The sequence below is a fragment of the Ochotona princeps genome, chromosome 9, assembly GCF_030435755.1.
Source record: "Ochotona princeps isolate mOchPri1 chromosome 9, mOchPri1.hap1, whole genome shotgun sequence".
NCBI lineage: Eukaryota > Metazoa > Chordata > Mammalia > Lagomorpha > Ochotonidae > Ochotona > Ochotona princeps.
This window is the reverse complement of record NC_080840.1, coordinates 48436995-48456122: the sequence shown is the minus strand read 5'-3', so window position 1 is coordinate 48456122 and position 19128 is coordinate 48436995. Positions and strand designations below refer to the sequence as shown.

At 38.7% G+C, this 19128-nt stretch overlaps 1 protein-coding gene across 1 annotated transcript in view; it reads right to left on the bottom strand.

The window, feature by feature from the left end:
* CLVS1 (clavesin 1) overlaps positions 1–19128 on the bottom strand; it is a 141887-nt gene that overhangs the window by 72338 nt on the left and 50421 nt on the right. Inside the window, exon 2 of the mRNA XM_004588009.2 lies at positions 6014–6188. Within this exon, the coding sequence (XP_004588066.1) occupies positions 6014–6188 (175 nt within the window). The remainder of the gene's footprint in view (positions 1–6013; positions 6189–19128) is intronic.

Here is a 19128-nt window from a genome sequence, read left to right as displayed (position 1 = left end):
TTGCCCAGTGATATGCCTGACCTCTGCCTGTTTGAATGCTATCAATGAATATGGACTCTGGATTCTCATAAAGCAAGTGAACATAAGCATATATTTTAGAAAACTGAAAATGAAAGTAGAACATGAATGGGAAGCCAGATAGAATGGAACAAGGTCTGGAAAGATACAAGAGAGATACACTGGGTTGGTATTTTACTTTGCAGTTAAGACAGCTGCATCCTGTATTAGAGTGTCTAGATTCAATACCTGGTTCTGGCTTCTGACTCCAGTTTTCTGCTGTTGTAGAACCTGAAAGATAGTGGTGATGGCTCAAGAAATTAGACTCCTGTCATCCATGTGGGAGACCCACACTGTGTTCCCAGATCCCAATTTCAGCCTGGCTCAATCCTGGCCATTGTAGACTTTAGGTATTCGAAGAATAAAACGGCAGATAACTATCTCTCTGCCTCTCAGTGAGAGAGAAAGAGAGAGAGAGAGAGAGAGAGAGAGAGAGAGAGAGAGTGAGAAAGAGAGAGAGAGAGAAATGAAGTAGATTAATGGTTTGCAATTGGCCAAGTCCCTGAACATTGCCCAAATGTTCATCTGAAATAACAGTTGGTAAATCATCAATTGTTCTAAAATAGAGTGGAAAAGTAACTTGCCATATTTTTACAAAATTAGTTCAAAACTGTTGGAAGAATCTGAATCAGAGGTGATAGAAATATTATGAAAGCATCCTTAATAAGAAAGAAAAAAAAGGCAATGCAATGAACCTCGAGTGAAGAGTTAATGAGCTGATAAAGCAGCCAGTTTAGTCAGAGAATGAACATGAAGATGAGTAAAACATAGAAGACTTTCTCAATCTCTTCAACTGTGTGAAAAAGCATAATCAATACCTAAACCCACAACAAATGTCTGCATTCTTAAAGGAATTAAGCATTTTGTAAACAGCCCAAAAGACAGAGTATAGTTCTTTCTAAGTGAAACACTCTAGCCAAGTGAGTTCTTTAAATATCTGGGTTGGCTGAACATTGATAAACACTTTGTGCTGACTGTATTGGTTGGTCTGCAGTGATTTACACAAAATAATTCCAAAAATTGATTTTGGAAACATTGCAAAGCTCAAGAGTGGGACTTCAATGAGTTGCTCATTTTGCTGGAATTCCTCAGCAGTATTGGAAAATAAAGCTGTACTGAATTAAATGGTGGTATAAATATTACTTTAAGTTTGTTTAAAATTTAAAAAGTAATCAACAGATATGATGACTATTAGGCATTATTGAACATATTCAAAGATTAGGTGGCAGAATAGGAAGAAATGATTTTCAAAAATTCTCAAAATCAGTATTTTAGCTGAAGTCCTTTTAACTAACATTAATGAAGTATTTATGTGACTGGAACAACTTAATATTTTAAAAGATATTTAAAACAATGTTTTAAAAGAGATTTTTTTCAAGTGTTATTTTGAAAAGAGAAACATGGTACATATACTATTAACATTTCATTGATTAAGGATAAATCCTGATGTAAAAATCTGATCTTTTAAATAGTAATCATTTAGATAATTATTATTAAAAAGCATTAATTAAAAAATTATTAATTCATCCTATGAAGTTCAGAGCCAAAGCTCTGCTCCATTTTTTGAGTGATTGCTGGCAAAGGTGGTATAATTACCTTTGGAAACACATGGTCAGCTGGTAGACCCAAACACAAGCCTATCACCCAGTTGTCTATCATAACTATATAATCTGGCATTATCTTCACTTTGGGAGTTAACTGGGACTGTGTTAGAAAGAAAATTATATATTGAACCCGGCATGGTAGCCAGGCCGGGATTCCATACGGCTTTAGTTCATGTCCAAGATGTTCTACTTCCCATTCAGCTTGCTGCTTGCAGTGTGTGAAAGTAGTGGAGGATGGCCCAAAGCCTTGGACGCTGCACCTGCATGGGAGACCCGGTGGAAGCTCCTGGCTTCAGATCAGCTCAGCTCTTGCCACTGAGGCCACTTGGGGAATGAACCAGCAGATGGAATATCTTTTTCTCTCCCTCTTTCTTTCTGTGTTTCTGAATTTCCAATGAAAATGCGTAATCTTTAAAAAAGAAAATTTTATATTTTGTTTTTACATTAAAGTATATTTCACACATGTTTTGTGTGTTATAGTTGCATTGCCCACGTGCTTGGAGGCTACCAGGAGAAAGTTCTTAGGTAACAGTTGCCTCTGGAACATCAGATTGAAGAAAGATACTTGTCCTCTACACATACTGGCAAACCAGGGTAGGGGGCGGGCCTGGTGGGGGTTATTGTGGGTCGCCCTGACTAGGCTGCAGCTCCCACTGGTTGATGTAAGGGCCGAACCAGATTGGACTGCAACACCCATTGGTTCCAATGCAACTCGGGACCGAAAACAGAACCAACCCAGCAATTGCAACCACCAGCTGATCGGGGTGATGGACTGTGCCGGGCCCTGTGCTTGCTAGAACATGCAAGAAACTAGTCTGGGAATACCTCAAAGTATCTTTGGAGATCTCCCCAATCAAACTGCTGGACTCAGAACTCTAACCAAGAAAAGACAGAAGACAGAACAGGACAATCATTCATCTCAGCTATATGCTGGCAGCGAAATATGGGGCAAACGGAGACTTTATGATGGACCATATCAATCAGTGGACGACCTCATCGAGCGAAACTGGCAGTGATTCATAACTGGAGAACTATTAACACCACTTGAGCACATATCTCAGGAAACATATCTCACATATCTCGGGAAACCGGGTGGGACTTCTCCCTCAATATCCCCCTTTACCTCAGATACATGATGGAAACAATATTGACATAATCGCATTACCCACTTCCCTATCCCCCTGAATCTTTTTTTTCTTTTTTTTCTTCTTTTTCCTTTAACTGTAATTAACTATGTAAAGATTGTCAACAACAATACAATAAAATAGATTAAAAAAAAAAAAAAAGAAAGATACTTGTCCAGAGTTGACAGCCGTTTTCCTGGGAAACCAGCATGCAGTGACCAAAGAAACAGAGAATACAAAGTCCCAGTACCTTTATTTCATTTGGGGATAGCACAGAAGGATCAACCCAACTTCAGGGTGCCTGATACCTACACTGGAGATAACTAAATCTTAGGCAAATCTCGTTCCATAATGCTACAGTTTGGATATTGAGTGTTCTCCCGAGATTCATATTTAAAAACTTGATTCCCAGGGTGTGAGAACCCAGAGATGCCATAAATGTTTAAGAGGTAGGACCTACTAGGGGGCACACACATAATGCCTTCTGGTGAGATTATGGCACCCTATCCTGTCTGCCCCTTGGATCTGGTTGAAAATGTAATCACTTATTCCAATAGGTTCTCCCACCACTGGTATATTTGTTGCCCTCACCAGAGGCCAAACCAATGGAGTCACTCCATCTTGGATTTTGAATTTTCAAAAACTGTGAGCTAATATATCTTTTCTCTTTATAAAGTTAATTGTTTCAATTCACTGCACTGAAGCAGAGTAACACACATAGCTTTTGCCTATATCAGTTATAGCTTTCTTAGAAAAAAAAAGAAGGGTCTTTTAAAAAAAGGGGGGGGGGTTAGACACCTGGAGATACTCTTGCAATGCAGAAAGGTTGTAGTGAGTGTTATCAGTGAAGCAACATGTGTTATGAATTTCTTCATAGAGTGCAAGTGGCCAGGGGATTCCTGAACAGCAAAAGCAGAATTGTCTGCAGCAACCTTGAGAGCCTCTCCAGTAGAGCCAAGAGTGCACAGGGGACTCATCTGTCTCCTAGAGGGAGAGGTTGCTGGCTTCCCTGACATCAGTAGGTCTTCCCCTGACAGGAGGAACTGTACCTTTACTGGCGCTCCAAGACCTGATCAGACAGAATCCCTTGAAAAAGCTGTACCCCCAATCCAGTCATGAATGTATCCAGAATAATCCTAAGCTCTCCTCAAGCCAAGAGGCATCATCTTGTCTTGAAAGCGAGAGAGTAAAATCAGGGTCCCACTCAGTGAGTTAATTATTGTACTTGTTCTTCTCTCTAACTTGGACCTCATTCATCTCCCTTCACCCAGTTTAGAAGTTTTTCCTAAACGGGAATAATAGGACTTTGTGAATTTATCCTGGACCTTGATACCTGACAAGAAAAGGCCCCATATGGGGGCCCATCTTGCCCCCCTCAAAAGGCCATCTAATATTTCTCACAGGAATAATTCACACTTGTGTATAGCTTTACCATCTAAAATACATTCACGCGCATGACACAGACACACATCAGCCTGGTGAATCCAGCAAAGGATATGTTATATAACTCACACGTTTTCAGACAGAAAAAAAAAATGGAACAGAGGGTGAAATAAAGGACATTTTCCTCCTGATTTACTAAAAACAAAATAAAACAAAAGGAAAAACAAAACACTTTATGCAGACATAGAACTTGAATCAGAATTACTTACACCTGTAAAGATTCCTTTTAAAAGATAAGATTACATGAAGTTTGTACAAATATGCATGAAAATACAGTTAGCATAATTACACTGCAAAATAAGCCATGAATCTTGCTTTAAATCTCTTTCTTATAAAAGATTTTAGGAGAGAAAGATCAGATGTTCAAACGCTTATGGGAGGGGAAGTCAGAAAAAAGGAGTTAGAGCTGAGAGAAGGTGATTGATAATGAGAAAACACAAGTCTAGGATTTTGATTTTAGGTCAAACCAGCCTGTTTGCTATAGGGTGGCCATGCAAAACATGAGCCCAGGTACGGGATGATGCAGCCACTCTTACAACCTTACATTCCTGGAGCAGAGTGTGCCTGCTGCTTCTCCTTGGAACTGCCTCTTCTGCTTCCAGGAAATGAGAGTCCAATAAAATTTGATCTAGTCTATAAACATACAAGGGTACTCAAATAATTATTGAAAAAAATTGAATTAAAGATGCTAACTTTTCTATAAAGGAAGCTTTAAATCCATGCATAGCTTTATAATACACATTTTTTCATGAATTTGTGGAAAGATGTCTCATATGCCTAGATTCCAAATTTTTTGTCACCAAAACAAACACCGTATTTTAAGCTCGATTTTGTCATGAAAATAAAATTACCCTTATATGTTTATCAGTAGTGCTGTTATTTTCTGGGGGCCAGATATGAATAACCCAGAGCTTTAAGAAAAAGGCACACTGATTACATATCACACTGGATTATGGAGTGTTACTGAAACAGGCTTAAGTTTTGCACTTTGAGGAATATAGGCAGTGACTGCCTGATCTGAAAACAGTCTAACATCTGTATTTTGTCACAGGCATAACTGCCATGTATTGGGAAGTCATCTCTCTACTGAGTTAATCTTCCTTCAAAATTAAGAAGGGACATAAATTTGCTAATTCTGAGTCTCTCCCAAATTATACTCTTAACTGTGTACTGCAATTATGACCCGCCAGGAAGCTAAGCAGCATTGTTTTGGAACTGGTTGCCTTTCATAGAATCATTGACCCTTACAGAATACAGGGGGATCTCAGAATCTGACCACTGTAAACTCCACGCAACTCATCTGCCCCAAAGTGCTGACGTTTAGCACAAATACTGCAGCACACTAACATTACATTCTGGGACATGAGGATCCATCAGCTATGTTTCTGGGGCACTACAGTGCTTCTGGAAATGCTAGAAAGCCCCCGTACGTCCTTTATATAGGACATACTCATAAAGCAGATGCTTCCTAGTTTTAATTTTTGTGAATTCTCAGATGAGCTAAGTTAAAGCTTAGCTCTTCAAGCTTTTTTCATTATTGTTACTGTAGACAATTTGTGTACATGGTAACAGTAACTTAGAGTTATTAATGAAAATGAAAGATAATTTTAAAAAACAAACATCCTAAATTCTGTCCGAGGTAAAAATACTGAGTACTCACAAATTTTATATTTTATATAATTTCCTTTTCCATTTTAAAAATCAACTCTTCCTCCAGTTGCAGCAACAACAAGAATAAAGAATGCTGGTGCACACGGTCCTGTAGTGTACATTGGCTGAACATACCTGCAAACCTTCAATGGCTAGTTTCAGAATCGAAGGTGTCAGCTTGGAGGCTTGTTTGAAGGAAAAATTACTCCAGTCTATAATTAAAATGAAGCCATTTATCTGAAGCTCAGGATCTTCAATAAGGACTTCCAGGGACAGCAGGATGGCGCGGAGGATGTCTGTGAAGGAGTTCCTAGGGCCAGAGCAGAAGGAGAGGTGTGGTGAGTGTCAGTGGGTGACAGCCCATGGCCGGCAGCACTGCTGGCCTCTTCATGCCACTGCTCCCTGAGTCCAACCTGCAGGGACACCTTGCTGTCCTGTATCCAGAACAACTGAAAACACATTTACTAAATTTCCCAGGTGCAATGATTCATAGACCCAGAGGATGGATGCTTTCCATCAATCTGACCCTGTCCTCTTCTAGACTTAACAAGGCGTCCCTCTTCTGCGTTCCCCTGGCACTCTACAAACTGCTCCCTTGCACTTCCTCGAAAAACACCCTGACTCCTCTCCCTTCCTTACAAAATTCTGATACACTTGAGGGCATGGGCTGGCTACCGTTTAGGTAGCTAATCAGTGAATCATTGCTGAACAAATGAGCTCAAATCTCAATCAGAGAAAACTTATTTTCATTAAACCTCTTTTATTCCTCTTGTATACTTACAGCATTGATAAAAGCAGAGAAATATTCATGCAGTTGATGATATTTTTAGCTTCAAATTATGAACAGAAAAAAAATAAAGCCAGAAGAATAGTTTATTTTCATTGAAGGTCTACTTGGCTTGACTCGAGAGGGAAATCAGAGTACATCAGTAACTATGACAACTGGCAGACTTGAATACAAAGTAAAGTGACAGTTCTCCCGTGTGGTGTGTCTTCCCGCTCAGGATATAATCCCAATCACTAGCTGATACTTTATTTTAAATAATTGTCAGATGTGGAGTACAGCATATTCACTGCCATATTCAACCTAGCAAGTAATCAGGTATCCATCTAAGACCTTACAGAATATCTAAATTTGGCGTTTTTATTTGGTGAAGAGAAAAAGCTTGAAAGACAACTGATTAAAAAATCTATCATGCCCTCTGGTAAAATCAAGACAGCTCAAATTGTAAACAAGACTCATAACTCCAGAACTAAAATAAGGAAATCTGTGATTCTACAGTGAGGATTTACCAAAAGCCTGTTACAAACTAAGTGTTGTGTTTTGTGTTTGAACTTACAAATTAACATGTCCTCTTTATATTTTCAAGTAACCTTTGATTTAATTGAAGTGGGGTGGGGATTAGCAACATGAGATGAGAGGGCTTTAAATTTGAGTATCAAGGAAAGGATTTACAGCAGGATGATAGCTGGGGTAGCTGGGTGGTAAGGAGAGTAGGATTTTAATAAGGTAAATTGGATAAGGGAGATCAAGACTTCTAGGATAAAGCCATGACAAATGTGAAAAATAAACACAGTGAATTATTTTTGCTACAGTTCTTATTAGAAATTATTTCCATATATCAAGTTAAATTTTCTTCCCCCAAATGCATTGATTGTGAATAATCGTATATATTAGAGCCTCATACCTTCCCATAAAACACACTTTCAGCTTTCTAAACTCAGCAGTCATAATCAGCTATCTAATCCTAAGATAAAAAAATCTTACTAGCTTTAACCGTTAATATTATCCATATTGTTTTCTTTCAGATGTGTTGTGTTTCCATTTTAGGGACTTTATATTCATATTAATATATATATACAATGAATACATAATATATAGTTTTCACTGGTTTTGACTTTGTATTCATATCAAAATAGTCATCTGAAAATCCAAATGCTTCACATAGGGATGAAACATTGATTTCAGATGAACTTGTTACCAAATGCTATGAGTTTGCTAGGCAATTCCAAATGAAAATACAGAACTATCTAATGATAAATTGGAAATTACCATTAGGGCATCAGGGATTGGAGCCTGGGTAAGTTTGCTTATGAAGAGAATTTTGCGGAAAAAAATAATTAAGGCTGAAATGCTGAATCTTAGGTGGAAAGTAAAGGAATTAAAGAAACAATAAAAGGTGCAAGGATCAAGATAAGGGAAGATCTAGATATATATAGTGTAACTAAGATAGGATGCAGATCTAGGTATATATAGATACACACATATAGATAGATAAATAGATACCACTACAAAAAAAAAAACAGTTCTGGAATTAGAGGCAGAGATGGTTGTGTATAAATAAAGGGATTCAAAAAGCAAGAGTACATTAATGCACTAATGGCCCTAATTCTTCATGAAGAATGTTATTGCCAAGCCTAGCTAATAAGAGACCGTGGATGTCAATACTTCCTTTTTAAAGGTCACTAGTTGGGGACAGTTTGCATACAGCAATTGTTATCTAACACTAGAAGGAAATTAACTGAAGCAGTCAAATACAACAGAACAACAAGAATACCAAAGGACGGTTGCATTTGATAAGCAGGTCTTTGGGAGAGTTTCAAGAAAGAACTTTCAGCTGATGGTAAAGATTGAAGTCACTAATTAGGAAGATCTTCAACAAGGCACTTATGAAATAATACCTCTTCACTTCACATACATTTGTATAAGTGAATAAGAAAAGCTACTTTATTCTTCCTGAGAATCTGAAAACCATTTTATGCATTTTGGAGACCAAAAATGCAGGCTTGGCATTGGAAATGAAGGAGGTGTAACATTCATGTGGTGATCTCAAGAGAAAAGTAAAGGGTTTATGGGCTTTGTGATAGTTTCCAAATGGTCAAGTGCTTTGTGTTTCCAGAATTGAGAAGGCAGGAACAAGCTAGATGGATGTGTGCCTGCTAACGAGCCTTTATCTCTCTAGAGGTGTGTGACCCCCTCCTCATTCATTTCTTAGTTCTTGGCTCCCTCATATGGATTTTTGCATCTTTTCCTTCGTCTTCATTTACAAAACTCTAGACTTTTGCGATCTTCTCATCTTTTTAAAATTTAAAATACTTATTAGAATTAATAAGTAGCTTCCTCATGCTGAAGGACAAGGAAAACATCTCCTCACTCCCTAAGCATGGGCTTAGCATGACGACCTATTTGTAAAGACAAGAGAATGGGAAGGGGAAAAAGGAGAAACTTCACAGTTGAGAAAAATGAAAAGTATTGCTCGACCAGTTCTGGCTGCTGTAGCCAACTAGGGGTTTGGCCACCAAATGAAGGCTCTCTCTCTTGCTTTGCCCATCCTTCTCTCTTTGTAACTCTACCTTTCAAGTGACAATAAAATCTTTTAAAAATAAGTAATAAGAAAGAAATTATGAACAGTAACTCATTTTTAGATTCTGAAGTTATTTTTGTAAGTTGAGCATTCAATTTGGCTAACCAGGACTTTAAAATCGAACTCAATAGCATAGTACAAACAAAGGCAAATGAAAAGATATTTAAGTTACATAGGTTACATGATTGTGTTTATGAATTTTTACTGGCAATTCTAGGACTTCAAACCCAAGGCTGAACTCCTATGAGAAAAAGTGGCTCTTACGTGCGTAGGCCAGCCTATAATGATCTGCTGAGATTATAAGTGATGCTATTGAAGGAATGGTGGTGGTATGTGTTGACGGCAGTGTATTGCCTCTTAGTCTACCCTTAAATCACAGTGTGTATTACCATATAATTTTGCTATTGCTGCAAGAAGTCTGTTGATATTAGTCGCTGAAGATCTTTGGCCAATTCTATGTTGAAATCTCTTGAGCTCATATTTAATACAACTAAGTGTTTATGATTTTTTTTCTTAAGAATTTTAAAGATCTACAATAAACTGCAAGTAGTTTTGAGCATAATTTGTTCCCAAATATCTATGCTTTAAGTCACAAGTACAGAAACACTGCACCTGCCCAAGTTCCCTTACCTCTTCCTTCCACTTGAAAGTTCTTTCACAGTTAACTATTAAATAATTATTATGTGGTTCTCATAGTTACAGAGCGTATTTTGCTCTTTCTAAAGATACTGACACTAACACCAAACTAAAGAAGAAAACATGCTCTTTCTGTATCTCCTCTGTTGTATTTTGGTCCTTGAAAAGGAACTCTCTTTGAGACAGTGGCAAAAGCACCTGTGCCAGGCCGAGCACCATAGCCTGATGGTTAAATCCTCTCTTTGAATGCACGCAATAACATATGGACACCGGCTCATATCCTGGCTGCTCCACTTCCCATCCAGCTACCTGCTTGTGGCCTAGGAAAACAGTTGAGGATACTCGAAAGTCTTGGAACCCTGCATCCACATGGCAGGAGAGGTTCCTGACACCTGGCTTTGGATCAGCTCAGCTCTGGTTGCTGTGGCCACTCTGTAAATCTGACTTTACAGGAAAAATAAATAAAATCTTAGGAAAAAAAAAAACACCCTATACCTAAGGAAGAGGAACAAACTTTATCTTTCCTCTGCTGCTCATCAAGAATGCAATCATGCAGTCTGGAAGCATCTTTTGTTTTTGCACAAACTTTTATACTCCCCATTCTTCCAGTTGGACAATGATTTTAAGAATTATGAAAAAGGTTCTATTGGGGACAGAAATGTGGCAAAACCAGTTAAACCACTGTTTGTGACAACAGTACCCTATGTGGATATTGATTCATGTTCTGGCTGTTCCACTTCCAGTCCAGTTTCCTTCTAATGTGCTTGGGAAAACAGTGGATGATGACCCAAGTCCTTGGGCCCTTGCACCCTTCTGGGAGACGCAAAAGAAGCTATTGGCGTCCAGTTTTGGACTAGCCCAGCTTTGGCTGTTATAGCCATTTGGAGAGCAAATCAGAGATGAAAGTTCATTCTCTCTCTCTCTCTCTCTCTCTCTCTCTCTCCCTCTCTCTCATCCTCTTTCTGTGTAACTCAAATAAAAGAAGATAAAAATAAATCGTGGGTCCAGCACGATAGCCTAGTGACTAATAGTCCTTACCTTATTCGCACTGGGATCCCATATGGATGCTGGTTCTAATTCTGGCGGCTCTGCTTCCCATCCAGCTCCCTGCTTGTGGACTCGGAAAGCAGATGAGGATGGCCCAAAGCTGTATGACCCTGCATCCATGTGGGAGATCCAGAAGAGGCTCTGGACTCCTGGCTTCAGACTGGCTCAGCTGCAGCCGTGGCAGCTGCTTAGGGAGTGAACCATTGGATGGAAAATCTTCCTCTCTGTCTTTCCTCCTCTCTATATAGCTGCGTTTCCAATAAAAATAAATAAAATCTTTTAACATATAAATCCTTAAAAACTATTCTGGATTTGACTTATGATCTACCTAACACCAAATACTATTATTTTAATGACTATGCTCCATTGCCTCACACATGTGTAGTTTTTAATGCCTCCTACTAGTTTCCATCTGCTAGCAGAGAAGTAAATACATATTCTTTTTTGTGCTTTTCACAAAGAAGAGCTTCAATGACACTTTCAATAAATGCATCTTTACTCTCATTCAAGTACTTCAAAAATTTTAAAAAGAAGGCATTAAACAGATCTTTCATTAATCACTGAAATGAGCAGATGGGTACATTTGGTGTTAACTTCATTTTTTTCAATTCTTGGGAGCAACTAAAGGCATTAGCACCCAAAGTGATAAAACACTGGTTTTGTATACTCAGATGATTTCTTTATATACATCGAAGAAATAAATGGGAGGGAAGATGCATCTAGGGCAATTAACTTTAAATGGTAAATTATGTGTGTGTGTGTGTGAGACAACATGTACATGTACGTGCATTTGTGTGTATGGTTTATGTACACAGCATGATATATACGCTTATTCTCCACAGAAACATTAAGAAGAATCCCAACAGACTACAACTTGAAAGCTTAATTCCAGTGTCACTGTGAATCATGAATAATTTGCATTCTGGTGTTTATTTGCAGAGATGGAAAGGCCTGCTTGGGTTGGTCAAAAGACAAACATTCTGTTACTTCCTTAATCCCCTTGAGTGAGAGAACACTATCTTCACCATCACTGTTTCCTCTACACAATTTCAAGATCAGGCCTTGTCCAAAACTACCCCACCCTCCCCCTTTCTTTTTCATGAAAGAGTTCCTCAGAGTCCACCACAGTAGCCTAGTGGCTAATGTCCTTGCCTTCTCCCCCTAGGATTCCATATGGACACTGGTTCATATCACGGATGCTCCACTTCCCATCCAGCTCCCTGCTTGTGGCCTGGGAAAGCAGTGGAGGACCCTGTATCCATGTGGGAGACCTGGAAGAAGCTCCTGGGTCCTGGCTTCAGATTGGCTCAGCTTGAGCTGTTATGGCCACTTGGGGGAGTGAATCACCAGATGGAAGATCTTTTTTTCTGTCTCTCCTTTTCTCTGTCTATCTGAAAAGAAAGAAAGAAAGGAAGAAAGAAAGAAAGAAAGAAAGAAAGAAAGAAAGAAAGAAAGCAAGAAGGGAGGGAGAGCAAGAAGGGAGGGAGGAAGGAAGGAAGAAAAAGAAAGAAAGAGAGAGAGAGAGAGAGAGAGAGAGAGAGAAAAGAGAAAGAGAGAGAGTTTCTTAGTATCAGGAATTTCCTGTTCCACCCTTCTCTGTACCCTCCCTCCCCTCAATGATTTTCCTCTATATTGGAACAATTGTATAGTCCTTCAACAAGAGTCACAACTCCATCATTCTTTTTTAAGTGCATCATGACATTGTAGGGGTAGCCTATGGTAGGAAGTCCAGCATTCTATTGTCAAGATATATTTAACAGTTTCACTGGGAGTCCATCTTTGATTTGAAAGTACAGAATGGATATTGCAATATATCTTCACATTATACTTGCCTCTGTTATACAACTTCTCTAGATAAATACATGTATATGCACATTTACTTATATATGTATGGATCTTGTATTTTGCATGAAGGTTGCCTCATATCAGACTGAATGTATGATATTTGTCCTTTTGGGATTGACTTATTTCACTGAGCATAACAGTTTCTAGGTGTTGCAAATGATAGAATTTTATTCCCTTTGTGCTATACACTCAGTACGAATTAGTTGAGTTATGGGTCAATTAGGGCAGAAGTTGACTGCCCAAATTGTTTCCATATATTATTGTCTTTGATACAGACACATAGATGCTTCGAAAACTTCTATCATTTTTATAAAATATACACAATTTAGTTGAGCTTCTGTGACCTAAACTGAAATCAAAATCTGAAATTAGTTAAAATTCTGAGCTTACTTCTATCTAAACCTCCACACAAACGTGGCTTTCTGTGTTATCAGATGTCTGAATAGTACTCAGGACATTATTCTGTCTGATATGGAGGCTTTGAATGTCAGGTAGTATCTCTTTATCACTGTGAATGCCAGTAGGCAACTCATTATTCTAGTATTACAGGGAATTAAATTCTTATGTTAATGTAAATCCAAATTTTGCTGTACTGACTAGGATAGGATGAAATTAAGATAAAATTCTTTTTATAATCTTTTTTTTCTCTGCTTTATCTCCTATATGTTGGTATCTTCCTCTTTGCTTTTTTTTTTTGTTCTCTCTTTCTTCCTTTCTCCTCTTGAAAATACGAACCCTAATAAGTCAAAGGTGCAGAGTTAAGCCCAGGCTTCATTTTTCTAGAAGATTATCCATGCTGAGACAAGTTGGTCTCATTTGACAAATTTTAGCTAAGATCTAGGGTAGTAAATGAAAGGTTAATTTATTGCTAATGTAAATCTTTTTTAAAAAGTATTTTTTTAATCACAAAGTTGGATATACAGAGAGGAGGAGAGACAAGAGAGGAAGATCTTCCGTCCAATGATTCACTCCACAAGTAACCACAATGGCCAGAGCTGAGCCAATCTGAAGCCAGGAGCCTGAAACCTCCTCTGGGTCTCCCACACAGGTGCAGGATCCCAAGGCTTTGGGCTGTCCTCGGCTACTTTCTCAGGTCACAAGCAGGGAGCTGGATGGGAAGCAGGACCACCAGGATTAGAACCAGCACCTGTATGGGATCCCGGCGTGTTCAAGGCGAGGACTTTAGCCACTAGGCCATCACACCAAGCCCACTAACATTAATCTTAAAATAGCAAAGCAAAGCATCTTTGTTAGCATCCTTTGTAAAGCAAATGTTTTCATTATATAAACATTTTCTCCCTTGATTATCTCATTGAGAAATGAAGACTGACTTTCCTAGGAGCACAGTGACATATGACCAATAATATTACTAGAACCCATTTAGAAAGCTCAAAGTCTGAATTTCCATTTCAGATCATTTTCTAAAGAGCTTTAGCTCTAAAAAAAGAGAAAATAGGTTCTCTTAACCACAACCTTATTGAATATTGTACACTTCCCATTATCCTGTTATTGTCACCACCATGAAAGTCATGAGACCTAAAGGGGAATCTTTATAATTCAGCCTTTATTTGGACTGTGTTTTCCAATCCGCAAAAGTCCTTTGCACATTTGCACATTTCACTCTTTTTAATAGATTTGTTTGTCTTACTTGAATGTCAGAGTTACAGCACACAATTCTGACATTCTGAGACAGAGAGAGAGAGAGCTTCCATTTGGTAGTTCCATCTCCAAATGGCTGCAATGGCCTAGTTGGGCCAGTGTGAAGTTAGAGTTTCTTCCAGGTCTCCCACATGGACACAGAAGCCCAGGGCTTTGGGCTATCCTCTGCTCCTTCTCCAGATCATTAACAGGGAGTTGGGTTAGAAGGGATTCGAACCTGCTACCATTTGGGGTGCTGGCACACAGGCAAGGGATTAGCCTGCTATAGCATTGTGTCAGCCCCCACACTGCACTTTTTAAGATACATGTTAATTTATTTGAAAGTCATCATTGGAGAGAGAGTGTTTCTATTAGTGGTTCATCTTTCATATGATTGCAACCACCAGGGCTGGGCCAAACTGAAGTTAAGAACTTCATTTGAATTTCCTGTGTGGGTCCCGGAGCTTTGGGACCTGAGCTGTAATCCCATATGGGATGCTGGCACTAGAAGTGTCTTGATTAGCCTGCTATGTTACCACACTGGAACTACATAAGCAATGATGAGAACTAAGCGAATATACACCATTTATTGAGAACATGAGCAAATCCACCTTGCCAACAAGGTAAGCAGAAATGATTTTTAAAAATAAGGTCAGAAATGTAATATGTTCATCTTTGTTCTGTTTTGCTGGGAGATCTACTGTTTAGGCAGAATAGGGGAGTAACAGAAACTGGGCTTCAGTAAGATTTGATCTGGCAGCAGGGATGGTGTGAACTGAAGGGCCTGAATAAAGAAGCCTAATTAGGAAAAGGTGACAGCCTTACAGTAGCTGAGAGCTGAATGGAAATGAGATATCTGTGAGAACCACAAGGGAATATGCCCAGATTTAGCTATTAATTAAATATGGGCGTGAAGAGGGGAAGTACAGTGATACTATTAAGGACAAGGGAACTGTTAGGTGAGAAGTGAGTTAGAGGGGCTGTGGCAGTGTGTAGGTCTTGCACAGTAGGTGAAGCATTGCACAGTGGGGCCACAAAATTATTGTTAACATTGCTTGACCTTGGGGTTATCTAGAGTTGTATGGCTGGGTGAAGTCTGCAGTCCTACACTCAATTATGATGAAATACCATCATTCCCAGATGTCACATTTACAGGAGGGAATATTTCAGACCTGTTGATACTATAGGAATATTTTTCCCTTTAGCTTAGATCATGGGATCCATTAGAGCTGAAAATGCTATGCATTTACCTTAGAATCCCTGGAAACAATCAGTGATTACACATAGTAGTAGGAGATGCTCAATCAGTGGTTCTTGGTGAAGAAAGGAAGATAGGCAAACTAAACAACCATCTGGGAACCCTGGAACACTGACTACAGACAAAACTCACTCTCAAATTAATAGTGGATAAAAATTCCATATTCTTAGATATTGTTTTTGCTCATTATTGATATCCAATATATGTCATTAAGCACTTTTCTATCATAACTCATATTCATAGAGAAAAAAAATTGCTGCTAAGAACTATGGAATCAAGAGAAAATGTTAGTGAGGCTTTCACATTTGATTATGTATAAGAAAGGGTCATCCTTGCATTCACATGAGATCAGTGTGATCATGACTAAAGTAATAAAAGCATAATAAAAGGATAATCTGAGACAGTAATACACAAGAGAGCTGTTCACAGACAGAAATGCTGGTGAGCCTTGAGATTTTTAGTTTTTGCTGGGAAGAATTGGTCTCTAAATAGCACTTTACACAGCTGGAATGCTCGGGGACAACTTTATTTTATACTCTCTCTGGAGGCACCAGTGTCAATAGGGAATTAAAATATATAGAATTAAAATATATAGAAGAAAATAAAGGAAAATAAAATAAAACTGCAACAGAAGTGAGCTATGGGTATTCTATCCATTCCTAAATGAATTTGAAAAATTAATTTCATGCCTGTCTATTCTGATAATCCCCTAGGGTGAGAAAGTTCAGAAAAGTATAAACAAGGAAGAGTCTCAAGAATGCAAATGAGTGCTTAATTCATCCAAATAAGCACTGATTTTAGTATCTCCACACTGGCCAAGAATCACATAGCAGAACTTTTCTACGTATATAAACTGAAAACAGGGCACCAGGCTTCAGATGCTTTTGGTTTCCACTCCAGTGAGTTAAAGTGACCTTGTAACTGATGACAGTCAACACACACACTCTGCAAACTGACATCCAAAAATCACATACTCAATATAACAGATTCTAACATGTATTCATTATTCATTCTATAAGGATTTATTGAGAGTAGGCATGGTGCAAGGATCCTACCAGCCTAACTGGGGTCTCAAATGGCGGTAGGCACCAATGGAATTCACTTGGGACTTCCAGGTCTTGCTACTAGTAATATTGGGTTCCTGATAATACAATTGCCATGTCTTGAAATGGAATAGTCTTTCTCCAGAGCCTGTCTGACTCTTTCAACCAGAAAAACACTTTAAAGATAAGAAATTTGGAAATACGATGAGAAGGCATTTTATGGAAATATCCATTCCATGGTACTACATTGCTTTGAATGACTTCACACTCCTGAACTCTACCCTTCTAGTGATATTCTGCAATCACTTACGGAATAAAAATTACCTCAGAAAGGATCAACTTTGACAATAATGTGCAGGGCAACTTGAATTAAATGTGCATTAGAAAAACAACTCTCAAAGCTGTTACATATCATGGAAGGTGCATCTGTTATTTGAGTTGGACATATGCAACATCTCATAATTTTAATTAATTCAGAAAATTCTTACCTCCAGTAAAAACTCTATACTTACATACTTAATAAAAACACCAATAGAGTTTGGCAAAATAACAAGATTTTTACAACCAAGAGAAATTTTGTCTCTGAGTTTAGTTTCTTATTATTGAAATTGTGAATCCTGAAAATTATGAGTAATTAAAACATGAGAAGATTTAATAAAACTCTTGAACTTACATATCTACAATCTCGCATTTTCAAAGTTTATTGTTTCTTCCTTTAAAAAAAATCCTCATCGGGCCCAGCGGCGTGGCCTAACGGCTAAAGTCCTCGCCTTGAAAGCCCCGGGATCCCATATGGGCGCCGGTTCTAATCCCAGTAGCTCCACTTCCCATCCAGCTCCCTGCTTGTGGCCTGGGAAAGCAGTTGAGGACGGCCCAAAGCTTTGGGACCCTGCACCCGGGTGGGAGACCCGGAAGAGGTTCCTGGTTCCCGGCATCGGTTCGGCGCGCATCGGCCCGTTGCGGCTCACTTGTGCAACATCGGATGGAAGATCTTTCTCTCTGTCTCTCCTCCTCTCTGTATATCCGGCTTTCCAAAAATAATAATAAAATCTTAAAAAAAAAATCCTCATCTTTTTAACCATAAGCCAATGAAACAGCAGCAAACAATCAAATTCCTGAAATACTAAAGCAAAAGGGCATAGGAAGTCAGTATTTAATGGAAAGAGAAGTTATATTTTCATAGGTCGTGTAGTCAGAGCAACTCTATCATCTACCTTGACAAATGGAGCTTTCTAGCTGATTTGTAGGTCTGCATTCCTCCACTTGCCTAGTACTCTTCCAACTATCTTGTCTTTCTCATGACAACTCAGTGTTTTTGGATTCTCAGAGGGATAAGGTGAAAGGCTGCTGGGACCTCAATAGTTCTCAGGCTCAAGGAGACGCTGACTATTGACTAAAATACTCCTGAGTTCAGGACTAAGAAGGAAAACCTGATGGGAAAAATATTCATCTTTTTCAACCACCTTACTGGTTACTGATGGCTCACAAATAACAACAACGACAAGTGGCTTGATCAGCTTTCTAAAGCCAAATTAAACATGTTTTCATAAGAAAAAGGGGGAAAAAACCTATAAGAGTTACCTGCACTTTCCCATCACTGAAGCAGGCACATCTCCTTTGGAGCATTAGGACATTAGAAGAGCTCTACAGACTAGAATGCTCTATCAACGCTAATTGGCAATGTCAGATGTATTCGGTCACAGAAGAGGGTCCACGAGCACACCCATTGCACCCTAGCCTTACCCTAGTCAGGCAGCACACAGCGACTCAGGAGTGGTGGTGCCCTCTTCCTGCTCCCTTTAAGTAAAGGTGGTTGACTGGGAGTTCTGAACGACCCTCTTTCTGTAGAGACCTACTTTTGTGCTACATAATTTTAAGACTTAAGAAGCATACAAAGATAACATTTGATACCTGAATAATTACCTGAAAGGATGGCCATAAGTTTCGTGTACTTCATTCAGCAGCAAGAACAGCAAAGGAATGGCTGAATTTTCCTAGGTTAATTTTAACCTATCAGGTAACTTTAGCCATAGAAGCATTAATGTTTCTCTTGGGAATTGTTTTATGGAAGTACTTAAAAGACAACATTAGTTTCTTTTACTTAATTACATCACAGATTATCACTTGGCAATTCTGTAAGCAATTAGAACCAGAGGTTATTATTTATTGCAACTGCTTAGCAGTAGCTGCACCACAGGAAGTACTGTAAAACAGCGATATTCACTTGTCTTCAAAGTAGGGCCCAAATTGCCTGCACTCTGAATACTAGAATTTGGAAAATGATCGTATGTAGATATATAATTTCTGTATTTCTATATTTTAAATACTCACACAAAGACAAACAACACTTTAGGAGTTGCTACAGGATAATTTTAGGATTTTATCCTAATGTTTAAAGCAGTTGTTGTCCGTTGGAAA